The sequence below is a fragment of the Oryx dammah genome, unplaced genomic scaffold, assembly GCF_014754425.2.
Source record: "Oryx dammah isolate SB20612 unplaced genomic scaffold, SCBI_Odam_1.1 HiC_scaffold_26, whole genome shotgun sequence".
NCBI classification, from domain to species: domain Eukaryota; kingdom Metazoa; phylum Chordata; class Mammalia; order Artiodactyla; family Bovidae; genus Oryx; species Oryx dammah.
The window spans coordinates 41,393,216-41,406,608 of record NW_024070210.1 but is presented as its reverse complement, the minus strand read 5'-3'; the positions used below and the strand labels follow the sequence as shown (position 1 = coordinate 41,406,608).

General features: G+C 41.0%; 1 protein-coding gene across 1 annotated transcript in view; it reads left to right on the top strand.

The window, feature by feature from the left end:
* SHC4 (SHC adaptor protein 4) overlaps window positions 1-13,393 on the top strand; it is a 133,839-nt gene that overhangs the window by 43,846 nt on the left and 76,600 nt on the right. The window contains exon 2 of the mRNA XM_040226474.1: window positions 3,342-3,412. Within this exon, the coding sequence (XP_040082408.1) occupies window positions 3,342-3,412 (71 nt within the window). The remainder of the gene's footprint in view (window positions 1-3,341; window positions 3,413-13,393) is intronic.

The window sequence follows — 13,393 nt, the reverse complement described above, 5'->3', positions numbered from 1 at the left end:
TCTCTTTCATGGTTGTCCTATTCTCATGGGGCTAGGTTTCTTGAGAACAGAGACTGTGTCTTTGCAGACCTATACTTAGTACATGATTGAGAGGCAGGGTTAGTTTATACTGACATCAACAAACCAAACTCTTGCTCCCTCAGGCCTGGACATTCAGCCACTTTCCGCTTGTTCAGTCAGGTACCTAAACACAGATGCTGACAGTCCTTTTATGCACCGTGCCCTCCCTGCTTCTTCACAGCGATGGTTTCTGAGAAATGGGCTGAGTGAGTCAGTGGGAGGACCAGGTGCATCTGGGCTTCAGAGTCATTGTGGACAAACAGCGGGCATTGGTTTTCTCCCTTCACATCACCCCGAGTGCCTTCCACCTCACCTGCCCGGGGTGGATGGGGAATGCGCTCCTTGTCACGATCGTCTCAGACTGTGACTCACGTTTCCTGCAGCGAGGCCAGCAGAAGGTGTGCCGTTGCTGACAGACAAGTATGTGAAGCAAAACAGAGGTTTCGGTGAAGGGGGGTGGTTTGGAAACAACTCCTGGGGCTGCCCTAGAAGGACAGGACGGAGGTGGCTTTCACCATGAAGAGTGATTAAAAGCAAAACCTTACATTTATACACAACTGTGGATAAAACAGATAGCTAGTGAGAACCTACTGTATAGCACAGGGAACTTTATTCACTGCTCTGTGGCGACCTAAATGGGAAGGAAATCCAGAAAAGAGGGGGTAGATGCCTATGTATAGCTAGCTCACTTTACTGCACAGCAGAAACTAATACAACATTGTAAAGCAACTTCAGTTCAGTTCAGACGCTCAGTCGTGTCTGACTCTTTGCGACCCCACGAACTGCAGCACGCCGGGATAAACTCCAGTCAAAAATGAGGAATAAAGCTTGGAAGATTCCCTCTTTCTCTGTCCTCCTCTCCTCCTCTCCACTAAAAGCCTCTTCCCTTGTTAACCCGAATCCCCCAGTCGGCGACTCACATCACTGGGCTGAGAACTACCCCATTTGACACCTTCCCTCCCTGAGCTGTTGAGGCTCAGAGCCCCTCTGCCCCAGCTTTCACACTTTGCCTCGTTTCTCCCTCCTGTCAGCTCTATCACTCAGGGTTCTCCCCATGCCTGGAACACCTGGGGAGTCAGGCCCTTTCTCCCCACCTTTCCCTCAAGACTCTTTCTGAGACCTCAGTTCTGCCATACTCCTTCCTCATCCTCCAGGATGGAGAGAACAAACAGTGAGAAATTCACCTCCCTCTGCTCATTTTAAACTACTGTTGGAGCTGAACAGTAGAAGCCTCTTGCACTCCTTCATCCAGTAGTTATTGGGTACCTTCTGTGGCCCAGGCACTGTCCTGGGTGTTCGGAATTCCATGGTGATCATGGTCCTTGCTCTTATGATGTTTACAGTCAAGGGAATGAAGATAGGTAATAAGTTAACAAGTAAACTTGATTATTAGTGGCATGATGACAAATGGGGGGCTGTGATGAAGGGTGCTAGGAAGGGTCTCTGAGTCAGTGACATCTGAATTAAAACCTGAAGGAGAAAAAGGAGTCAGTCTTACAGAGCAGTGGGGAGGATCTAGGCAGAGCTAGCAATGGAACAGCTAGTGCAAAGGCCCTGTGTTTGGAAAGAGTTGGCTGTATTTGAGGAATAGAAGGAAGGCCAGTATGGCAGCAAAGTGCACAGGAGCAGGGTGACAGAGCCAGAAAACACAGGGTTTAGGTGTCAATACTAGAGCTCCCATGAAGAATGTGAGGCGCAGGAACCCGGCTGGCAATTGTCTTGACCAGCAAACTCTCCCTTACACGAGGCTCTAGACAACACTTGGTGCACTGACCTGCTCTTAGGATGCGAAATGTACAGAATTCGCTGAGAAATACTCGGAGAAATACTCCAAGAGTGTCTGGAGAGGCACCCCCAGCTCCCGCCATCATTCCACAAGCAGAAGGAGGCTAGAAGGCTTCCAAGGGAAAGCTAAACAGGAAGCAGATCATTTTCAAGGAGCCGACAGATCACTTTCAATCAGACCGCTTGGCTCTCATCGCATTTCCGAGCTCATTCCCAGAGAAAAACACTCTCCCTCATCAACTGAGGCTGTGCTAAGAGGATTACTCCCACAGGCTCACCGGGCAGAGCTACATGCACGACTACTAAGCCTCCCTCCCTAGGCTTAATGCCTCCCCATGATTCCAGAATCCAGTTTTTAACTCTCAACTTGCTGTTTCCTGGATACCCCACCAGTGTCGTTCAGTGAACAGGTCCCAAATCACCTCATCTTCCCTTCTCCTGGCTTTCTTCTCTCTGTTAATGGAATCACTGTTTCCCCTGCTACCCTGGCTGGAAACGTCTGAGTCATCCTTGACTCATCCTTCTTTCTTATTCTCTAGATCAAATCAACTGCCAGATTGTGTAGTGTGTATTTCCGAGATGTCACTTGAATCTGTCCCCTCCTTCCCACCATCCCTCCTCAGGGTGAGCTTTTGTTACTTCTCAGAGGAGCAGCCTCACTTACTCCCTTGCTATTGACCCACCTTCCTACTGCTGCTGACATGAAGCGTCTCAAACACAGAGTAATCCCGCTTTTGCCGCATTAAATGTAAATATACTAACTGTCTTTTAGCTTTATGAGCCTCAGTGCCTTTTCCAACACTCTATGTTCAAGCTAGATTTACTCCTTCCTGGTGTAGGACATGACTTATTCTTTCCTTGAATCCTCTGAATAAATGAGGTTGCAAAAAGTAGAATTTTCTTATGTTACTCAGCTTTGGGTTTATCTGCATTTATATGCTTATTTTATCTCCCTAAATACTTGATACTTCTGTATTATTTGTCTCACATTTAGTTTTGCTTCCTCTGATATTTGAGCATCCACATGTACCATGCGCTGCTCTTAGAACACCTTAGGAAATGATTAAATAATTAAACTCTCACAACAATTGTATCCCTATGTTGCTAGTGGCAAAACTAGCAGAAAACTAGAGAAATTGAGTAACTTGCTGAAGCTCCATCACTAATAACTGGCAGAGCCAGGATTCCAGTTCACACAGGCTGGCCCCAGAGCCCAAGCTCTCATATCCCTGAGCTCACATTTGTCAGGGATGACAGCCGTTTTCCTGATACCATATGAATAATTTGGATTTAGCTGATGTTTTATAACTGAACTGAAGCTTAAGGTATGTGTCCATTAATGGTCAGAAATATCAATGGTAGGCGGAATGTGCAAATGTGATTTGCTATCAGGAACTGATTTAGGTGTTTTCCAGGAAAACACCTCTGATGCTGAGAACTATTTTTGTGCCATTTTTCCTACTTGTTCTTCTTTTTTTTTTTTTCTCTTATTCCAGTACATGGGCTGTATTGAAGTGCTGCAATCAATGAGATCACTGGATTTTGGAATGAGAACCCAAGTTACAAGGTAAGAGAACAAATCTGACAAGCTTGGAGGGCTATAGTCTAAAGTCACAAGAGTTTCTCCCTGCAGGAGTTCCATGCAAGGCTTCAAAGGCACTGTGGGTTTTTATTCGTAAGGCTGGAAGGTAGAACAAAGCCCAGTGACATTGTGAGCGGTTCTGACTCATCATGTGAAGGATTTCTCCACTGTGCAGCAGAGCATCTGCATTTCATGTGAGAGCTGATAAGATGACGCAGGCAGAGAAGCGACTGCTTTCCCAGACACTTCAGTTCAGTCCAGTCGCTCAGTCGCGTCCGACGCTTTGCAACCCCATGAATCGCAGCACGCCAGGCCTCCCTGTCTCCCGGAGTTCACTCAGACTCACGTCCATCGAGTCGGTGATGCCATCCAGCCATCTCATCCTCTGTCGTCCCCTTCTCCTCCTGCCCCCAATCCCTCCCAGCATCAGAGTCTTTTCCAATGAGTCAACTCTTTGCGTGAGGTGGCCAAAGTACTGGAGTTTCAGCTTTAGTATCATTCCTTCCAAAGAACACCCAGGGCTGATCTCCTTTAGGATGGACTGGTTGGATTTCCTTGCAGTCCAAGGGACTCTCAAGAGTCTTCTCCAACACCACAGTTCAAAAGCATCAATTCTTCCGCACTCGGCTTTCTTCACAGTCCAACTCTCACATCCATACGTGACCACTGGAAAAACCATAGCCTTGACTAGACGGACCTTTGTTGGCAAAGTAATGTCTCTGCTTTTCAATATGCTATGTAGGTTGGTCATAACTTTTCTTCCAAAGAGTAAGTGTCTTTTAATTTCACGGCTGCAGTCACCATCTGCAGTGATTTTGGAGCCCCCCAAAATAAAGTCTGACACTGTTTCCACTGTTTCCCCATCTATTTCCCATGAAGTTGATGGGACCAGATGCTGTGATCTTCGTTTTCTGAATGTTGAGCTTTAAGCCAACTTTTTCACTCTCCTCTTTCACTTTCGTCAAGAGGCTTTTTAGCTCCTCTTCACTTTCTGCCATAGGGTGGTGTCATCTGAATATATAAGGTTATTGATATTTCTCCTGGCAGTGTTAATTCCAGCTTGTGCTTCTTCCAGCCCAGCGTTTCTCATGATGTACTCTGCATATACGTTAAATAAGCAGGGTGACAATATACAGCCTTGACGTACTCCTTTTCCTATTTGGAACCAGTCTGTTGTTCCATGTCCGGTTCTAACTGTTGCTTCCTGACCTGCATACAGATTTCTCAAGAGGCAGGTCAGGTGGTCTGGTATTGTCATCTCTTTCAAAATTTTCCACAGTTTATTGTGATCCACACAGTCAAAGGCTTTGGCATAGTCAATAAAGCAGAAATAGATGTTTTTCTGGAACTCTCTTGCTTTTTCCAGGATCCAGCGGATGTTGGCAATTTGATCTCTGCCTTTTCTAAAACCAGCTTGAACATCAGGAAGTTCATGGTTCATGTATTGCTGAAGCCTGGCTTGGAGAATTTTGAGCATTACTTTACTAGTGTGTGAGATGAGTGCAATTGTGTGGTAGTTTGAGCATTCTTTGACATTGCTTTTCTTTGGGATTGGAATGAAAACTGACCTTTTCCAGTCCTGTGGCCACTGCTGAGTTTTCCAAATTTGCTGGCATATTGAGTGCAGCACTTTCACAGCATCATCTTTCAGGATTTGAAATCGCTCAGCTGGAATGCCATCACCTCTACTAGCTTTGTTCGTAGTGATGCTTTCTAAGGCCCACTTGACTTCACATTCCAGGATGTCTGGCTCTAGATGAGTGATCACACCATCATGATTATCTGGGTCATGAAGATCTTTTTTGTACAGTTCTTCTGTGTATTCTTGCCACCTCTTCTTAATATCTTCTGCTTCTTTTACGTCCATACCATTTATGTCTTTTATCGAGCCCATCTTTGCATGAGATATTCCCTTGGTATCTCTAATTTTCTTGAAGAGATCTCTAGTCTTTCCCATTCTATTATTTTCCTCTATTTCTTTGCATGAATCGCTGAGTATCCCAGATACTAGAAGTATTTAAAATATTATCTAGAAATAGGACATTACAGGATCTCAGACCTGTTGAAGAAGTCTCTGAAAGTAACAGGAAAAAACTTTTCAAATCAATAAGCCCAAGCTTGTCCCATTTATGGCATCCCTGACACAAGAAGCTGTCTACTCCTTGTCTGCATCTCTCTCCTCCACGTATAGTGAGCTGGATGGAAGAGTTGAACCAGTAGAGCTTTACCCAGAGTGGCCCCAGGAAGCTTAGGGAAAGAACCAGAGTTCTTATTACACAGAGTGCAAGTCAGAAGCAGAAGCACAAGGTATGGTTCTTTAAGGCCAAAATCAAAGCAGGCATGGAACGGGGAGTGCTGAGTGCTGAGACTGGTAACTGGGAAAATCATGAGGTGAGGGGCATGAAGTGAGAAGACTGGATTGATATGAATCAATATGGTTCAGAATGAAGACTTGGGCATCTGTGGTGTGTGGTGCCAATGTGCACTCCTCAGTGCCTGTCTGCTTCCATGGTAGCTGGTCACCATTTCCATTATAAAGAGAGGATAACTTTTCTTGATGCTCGTCCCATGCAATTCAAGGCCTGGAAAAATAGTCCTCTTAACCAAAAGATTTGGGGAAAGGAATCATATGCTCTTTATGAGAGTCACAGTATTAAAAACCCTGAGAAGTCCTGTGCTGTAGATTAAAAAGTGTTAACTTCCTCAAGATTCTCTAAATTTATTTGGCCCCATAATTCTTTTTTTTATGTAACATAAATAAACACTCCATGTGTCTTTGGGGTTCCATGAAATGAACTTTAAGAAAGGCTGTTGTGGACTTGTTTACAATGCATTCAAATCTGTCTTTCCAAACTTCTCACTGATCTTTGGGACTCCCTCAGGAATTAAACAGATGAAGTCTGATTCTTCCCCACTCATCCACCCTGTATTCTTGGTGCCTATTTCAGTTCTTGGCACCTGGAAGAGGCTCAATGGATATTTATGGAATAAATGCATGGCTCTACCTGACTGCTTTCCAGGATTTGGAAATGGCTATATTTTCCCTTTTCTTTTACATCATCAGACCCTTCAGCTATCCTTTAAGTAAAGATAATCTTTAAGAGGTTTCTAGATTACTTCCTACCCTTTTAACCCTAATTTGGGCACATTTCAGGTTTTATTTCATTCTGATGATGCTTAACCTGGAGAAAACCCTTCCTCCAATCCTGAGGAAGTTACAGATGGAGTGGGGAAGAGGTTCACTACCCCAGAAGCTTGGCCTAGGGGCACAGTACGAAGGAATGCCACTGTCCATGCCTGAGGATGACTGTTTTTCTGTTCTTTCCCTCATCCATTCATTCATTGACTTATTCTCCTTCACTTTATATTTATGGAGTGTTCATTAAGTGCCAAAAACTTTTCAAGAATTAAGGACACAGGCACCTCTGATCTTTTAGAACTTACATCATAGCTGGAGAAACAAACTATGGCAAGGAAGCAAATAAATATGCAACATACTTTCAGGCAGTAATTAGTGCCATTACTATAATAATGAAGCAGGGTAAGAGGATAGAGATGTGTGGGGTGGGCTTTTAATTTATTTTTCTAGTTATAAATATACTGTATATTTATTTAGAACACTTAAAAAATACAGACAAATAGGAAAAAGAAAATCACTCATAATCTCACCTAGAAATAATGTCTACTAGCATTTTCTGCTTTGGAATACCCTTCTGATCTTTTCTTTCTTACATGAGCTTACAATGATTTTTGCAGACAATCTGAAGAATATTTGATTCTATTTATCCCATGTTGACCATTTTTCCTGTTGCTAAATATTCACAAGCATTTTTAAACTGTGGTAAAATATGTATAACATAAAAGTTATCACTTTAACCATTTTTAAGTATACAGTTCAGTGGTATTAAGTAAGTTCATGTTGTTGTGCAACCGTCACCATCCTTCTCTAGAAGTTTTTAATCTTCTCAAATTGCAACTTTGTGCATTAGATAATAACCCTTCCTTCTCTCCTCCCCCAGCCCTGGCAGCCACAGTTCTACTTTCTGTCTCTATGAATATGACTGCTATGGGTACCTCAGATAGATCAGTTCAGTTCAGTTCAGTTCAGTTCAGTTCAGTCGCTCAGTCATGTCCGACTCTTTGCGACCCCATGAATCGCAGCATGCCAGGCCTCCCTGTCCATCACCACCTCCCGGAGTTCACTCAGACTCATGTCCATTGAGTCCGTGATGCCATCCAGCCATCTCATCCTCTGTCGTCCCCTTCTCCTCCTGCCCCCAATCCCTCCCAGCATCAGGGTCTTTTCCAATGAGTCAACTCTTCGCATGAGGTGGCCAAAATACTGGAGTTTCAGCTTTAGCATCAGTCCTTCCAAAGAAATCCCAGGGTTGATCTCCTTCAGAATGGACTGGTTGGATCTCCTTGCAGTCCAAGGGACTCTCAAGAGTCTTCTCCAACACCACAGTTCAAAAGCATCAATTCTTTGGCACTCAGCCTTCTTCACAGTCCAACTCTCACATCCATACATGACCACAGGAAAAACCATAGCCTTGACTAGACAGACCTTAGTCGGCAAAGTAATGTCTGCTTTTGAATATGCTATATAGGTTGGTCATAACTTTTCTTATAGATAGAATTATATAGTATTTGTCCTTTTGCGACTGGCTTATTTCACATAGCTTAATGGCTTCAAGGTTTAGAACTAGGTCAAACAATATAAATATTCTGAAGGCTTTAGACACGGATTTCTAGGTTGTTCTGCAGAAGAACTGTAGTAGTTGGTATCCTTCCACTCTGTCACATATCTGTTTTTTTGTTACTTTTATTTTTATTGTATTTAAATTTTTAAAAAATTTTATATTGGAGTATAGTTGACTAACAATGTTGTGTTGGTTTCAGGTGTACAGCCAAGTGATTTAGTTATACATATATCCTTTTTCAGATCTTTTCCCTATATCATTTATTGTAGAGTACTGAGGAGAGTTCTCTGTTGATTATTTTATATATACCAGTGTGTGTATGTTAATCCCAACCTCCTAGTTTCTATCTTTAAAAAATATTTATGAATTTGTAAGTCTATATTTTCCTATTGTTTAATAAATGGCAAAAGACTATTTTTTCTCTGCCATGAAGATTCAGTTTATGAATAATATACAGATCCAAGGGAAGGTGGCTGGCATAGTATCTGGATATTGTTTCTTGTAGATGTGTCGATAATTCCTTGTAGATTCTGGCATTGTAGATTGTGTTTTGGGCAGATTTGTGGAAGCTTGAGAGTGAATCACTTTCCATAAAGCCTTTAGTTTCCACCCTACTTCACAAATATTTACTCTTTCCTTCTCTCAATTTTTCTTTGTCTCCTCTCCTTTCTTCTTTCAACTTACATATATTTTCACATTCAGCCACTATTCAAGTTGCTTTATTATCAATTGTTTTGGATCTTATTAATATATAACTGTTGAATCAGGTTCAAATTGTTTAAAATTTCAATGTCACATAGTCACTTGAGTTTCATTTAGCTCAGAATCCTACTTAATTTAAGAAAAAAAAGTTCAATGGACCAGGTAGAATTCTAAAAGAAAGAACTTCATTTTGTGTGACCTCAGCTGTGTGTGTGTGCTTAGTTGCTCAGTCATGTCCAACTCTTTGCGACCCCATGGACTGCAGCCCACCAGGCTCCTCTGTCCATGGACTTTTCCAGGCAAGTATACTGGTGTGGGTTGCCATTTTCTTCCAGGGTGTCTTCCCCACCCAAGGATAGAACCCTGGTTTCCTCCATTGCAGGCAGATTCTTTCCTGCCTGAGCCATGCCCACAGTTATCTCCCGACATTTACCATCAGGCAGAAGATTAATGAGGTGTGGATGCTGATAAACTGGTGTAGCTAATTGCTGCTCTGGATACAAACAGACGTATTCAGTCTGATGTCCTGTCCATGTTAATTCATCTTCCCATCTCTATACTAGCTGGTACACTGTTCCAGTTAATAGAGGGACAGCAGTATGAAGTTCTGGACAATAAAAGAGGATCCATGGTTAACAAACAACATTTGTGTCAGCAGTTGAAACGGTAGAGAAAAATGGAGTCAATTCTTATCTTTAGGAGGGATCTTTCAACCAATTGTTTGGGGGTTGAATTCACAGAACCTCTGGAACATAGGAAATACTCATAGAAGAGAAAAAGAGAAAGAAAGACAAGGAGGCCATATACTATGTTGGCAGTTCCGGATTATACTCTTTTTCAAGGCTCTTAGCAGGCTTCTCTGACTGCTGATTTAGTCAATGGGGAGCCCTTCCAATGGCTTTTACTATTGTTCCTCCACAAATTCTCACCCGGACATTTAACCACTTGACTGATTTAGGACCAGATCTTAATTTTTAATAATCTAGTGTTTATGCAAAAGGGCAAAGGAGGAGATTGTTCCTAATAGAAAAGAGAAACAAGATGATTAGGAAAACAAAGACTCACAGTGATAGTTTGCCTTCAAGATGTCTGGAAAACAATGTCAAAAGGAAATAAGAGAAGGGGAAAATGAAAACCTTACTAAGGATGACATAGTCATTCCTCTCTTTAATAAAAACATTCTCATCATAATTTTTATTTTAGGGGGAGGGATTCAAAAATTTTGATAGGATTATCTCATTTAATCTCCAGTAAAATCTCTCATTCTAGGAACTTCCCAGTGGTCCAGTGGCTAGGACTCTATGCTTTGACTGAAGAGGACTTGGGTTCAATCCCTGGTCTGGGAACTAAGATCCCATCTGCCACATGGTATAGCTTGCTGCCCCCTCCACCAAAAAAAAAAAAAAGAAACACCCAACCAAAAAACCTTTCATTCTACTAATGAGGAAATGAAACTTAGATTAAGTAAGTTGCCCAAAGTCATACAGTGAATAGGCACAAAGGTGGAACTTTAGCCTAGCACTAGAAACTTTGTTCTTTCCTGCTATTTTAATATGTCATGATAGTTACATGGTATTTTCCCCTTTAATTTACTTATTGTAGAGAAGTTCATTAATAGATTTTATAATATGGAACAATCATTGAATTCCTGCTATAAACTCTTCTTAATTTTCATACCATCATAGGTAGTAGTTACATACACATTGTTAATATTTTATTTCAAATTTTTGCATCCTTGTTATAAGTGAGTTTTCTTTTTGAACTGTACTCACGAAGTTTTGGTTTCAGCAATAGGTTAGACTAACAAGAATGATTTCAGAACGTGTCCATATTTTCTGTGTATGCAGCACTTTAACAATATTGGAACTATCTACTACTTAAAAAGTCTTTGGTACTAGCCCAAACAACTCTCTAGACTGGTTAGAGTTTTACCTCCATTGTCAAATCTTCTTTTTTTTATTAGTCTTTTCAAATTTTTTATCCTTTGGTAAAATAATTGGATAATTTTACCTTAAAAATTGGGTATTTTACTTAGATTTTTCAACTTTATCACAAAATGTTGGCCACAGTATTTGTATCTAATTTTAAAATAGCCTCTCTATATGTGGTTATGCTTTCTTCTGTATTTTTAATCTGTGTGTGATCTTTTAAAATCAGATTTGCCAAAGGTTTGTTTATACTATTGCTCTTTTGAAAGAACCAGGTTTGGTTTTATTGTTCCAATCTACTTGATTTTTTGTTTTCTGATTCATTTATTTCGCCTCTAGCTTTAGTATATCTTTCCTCCTTTTAAGTCTATTTTATGCTGTTTTTTCTTTAATTCTTAAGATTATTCTTTCATAATTTCTTTATTTTTATTTTTTATCCAGTTTTACTAAGATATAATTGACATATAACACTGTGTAAGTTTAAGATGTACAACAAAATGATTTGACTTATATATATATCATGAAATAATTGTCAATAAATTTAGTGAACACCATTGTCTCATATAAATACAAGGTTGATTAAAGAAACAGAAAAAAATTTTTTTCCTTGCCATGAGACCTATTAGGATTTACTCTCTTAACAACTTCCATATATAATGTATGACAGTGTTATTTATCATATTGTACATTACTTCCCAGGTACTTATTTATCAACTGAAAGTTTATACCTTTTGACTACCTTCATCCAATTCTCCTTTCCTCCACTTCTGCTGCTGCTGCTGCTGCTGCTAACTCGCTTCAGTCGTGTCTGACTCTGTGCGACCCCACAGACGGCAGCCCAACAGGCTCCCCCGTCCAGGCAAGAGTACTGGAGTGGGGTGCTATTGCCTTCTCCATTCCTCCACTTCTGGCCTTTGGTAATCACAAATCTGATTTTTTTAAATGAGTTTTTGTTTGTTTTGGCAGTATAATTGACCTACAACATTATATTAATTCCTGGTGTATACCAGGATAACATAGTGTTGTATAACATAGTGATTTGGTATTTCTATACATTTCAAAATGATCACCATGATAAGTCTAATGACCATTCATTGTGATTTTTAAAACAAAGATAAACAAAACACAACAAAAAACTCTAATTTGATCTGAAGCTCATAGACGCACAAAAAATTATCTCACAAAAACCTAAAGCTCACTCCCTCCCTTGCATAAGCATTTATATCATGCAAAGAAGAAAAAAAGTCTTCCCTCTTCCACTAAGGATGCCTTTGTCTTTGTGTCTAGGTGAGAACCTTCCTCTGATATAGAGGAAGAAATAAATTATACGTCAGGGTAAACCCAATAAGTGAATCTGGTGGAACAGGGCTTGGTTTTCAACCCTGAAGATCAGAACTTCATAGGGAACATGGAGGGACTATTTAGTTCATCCCCAGGGGACATAATTTATCCCAAGGGCAGGGCACACTGTTGGTGGGAGGGCCCTCTAGATCATGGTCTTACTACACGGTCCTCCTCCTGTATCTATTGCTTTACATATGTAACTCATCCTTGGCAACAAATTCAGCCAGGCTAAGTACAAAGCTATGACCAGTGCATTTTCTTGGCAAAACTCTATTAGTCTTTGCCCTGCTTTATTCTGCATTCCAAGGCCAAATTTGCCTGTTACTGCAGGTGTTTCTTGACTTCCTACTTTTGCATTCCAGTCCCCCTATAATGAAAAGGACATCTTTTTTGGGTGTTAGTTCTAAAACGTCTTGTAGGTCTTCATAAAACCGTTCAACGTCAGTTTCTTCAGCGTTACTGGTTAGGGCATAGACGTGGATTACTGTGATATTGAATGGTTTGCCTTGGAGACGAACAGAGATGATTCTGTCGTTTTTGAGATTGCATCCAAGTACTGCATTTCGGACTCTTTTGTTGACCATGATGGCTACTCCATTTCTTCTGAGGGATTCTTGCCCGCAATAGTAGATATAATGGTCATCTGAGTTAAATTCACCCATTCCAGTCCATTTTAGTTCGCTGATTCCTAGAATGTCGATGTTCACCTTGCCATCTCTTGTTTGACCACTTCCAATTTGCCTTGATTCATGGACCTGACATTCCAGGTTCCTATGTAATATTGCTCTTTACAGCATCAGATCTTGCTTCTATCACCAGTCACATCCGCAACTGGGTATTGTTTTTGTTTTGGCTCCATCCCTTCATTCTTTCTGGAGTTATTTCTTCACTGATCTCCAGTAGCATATTGGGCATCTAATGACCTGGGGAGTTCCTCTTTCAGTATCCTATTTTGCCTTTTCATACTGTTCATGGGGTTCTCAAGGCAAGAATACTGAAGTGGCTTGCCATTCCCTTCTCCAGTGGACTACATTCTGTCATCTGGACATCACCAGATGGTCAACACTGAAATCAGATTGATTATAGTCTTTGCAGCCAAAGATGGAGAAGCTCTATACAGTCAAGAAAAACAAGACCAGGAGCTGACTGTGGCTCAGATCATGAACTCCTTATTACCAAATTCAGACTCAAATTGAAGAAAGTAGGGAAAACTGCTAAACCATTCAGGTATGACCTAAATCAAATCCCTTATGATTATACAGTGGAAGTGAGAAATAGATTTAAGGGCCTAG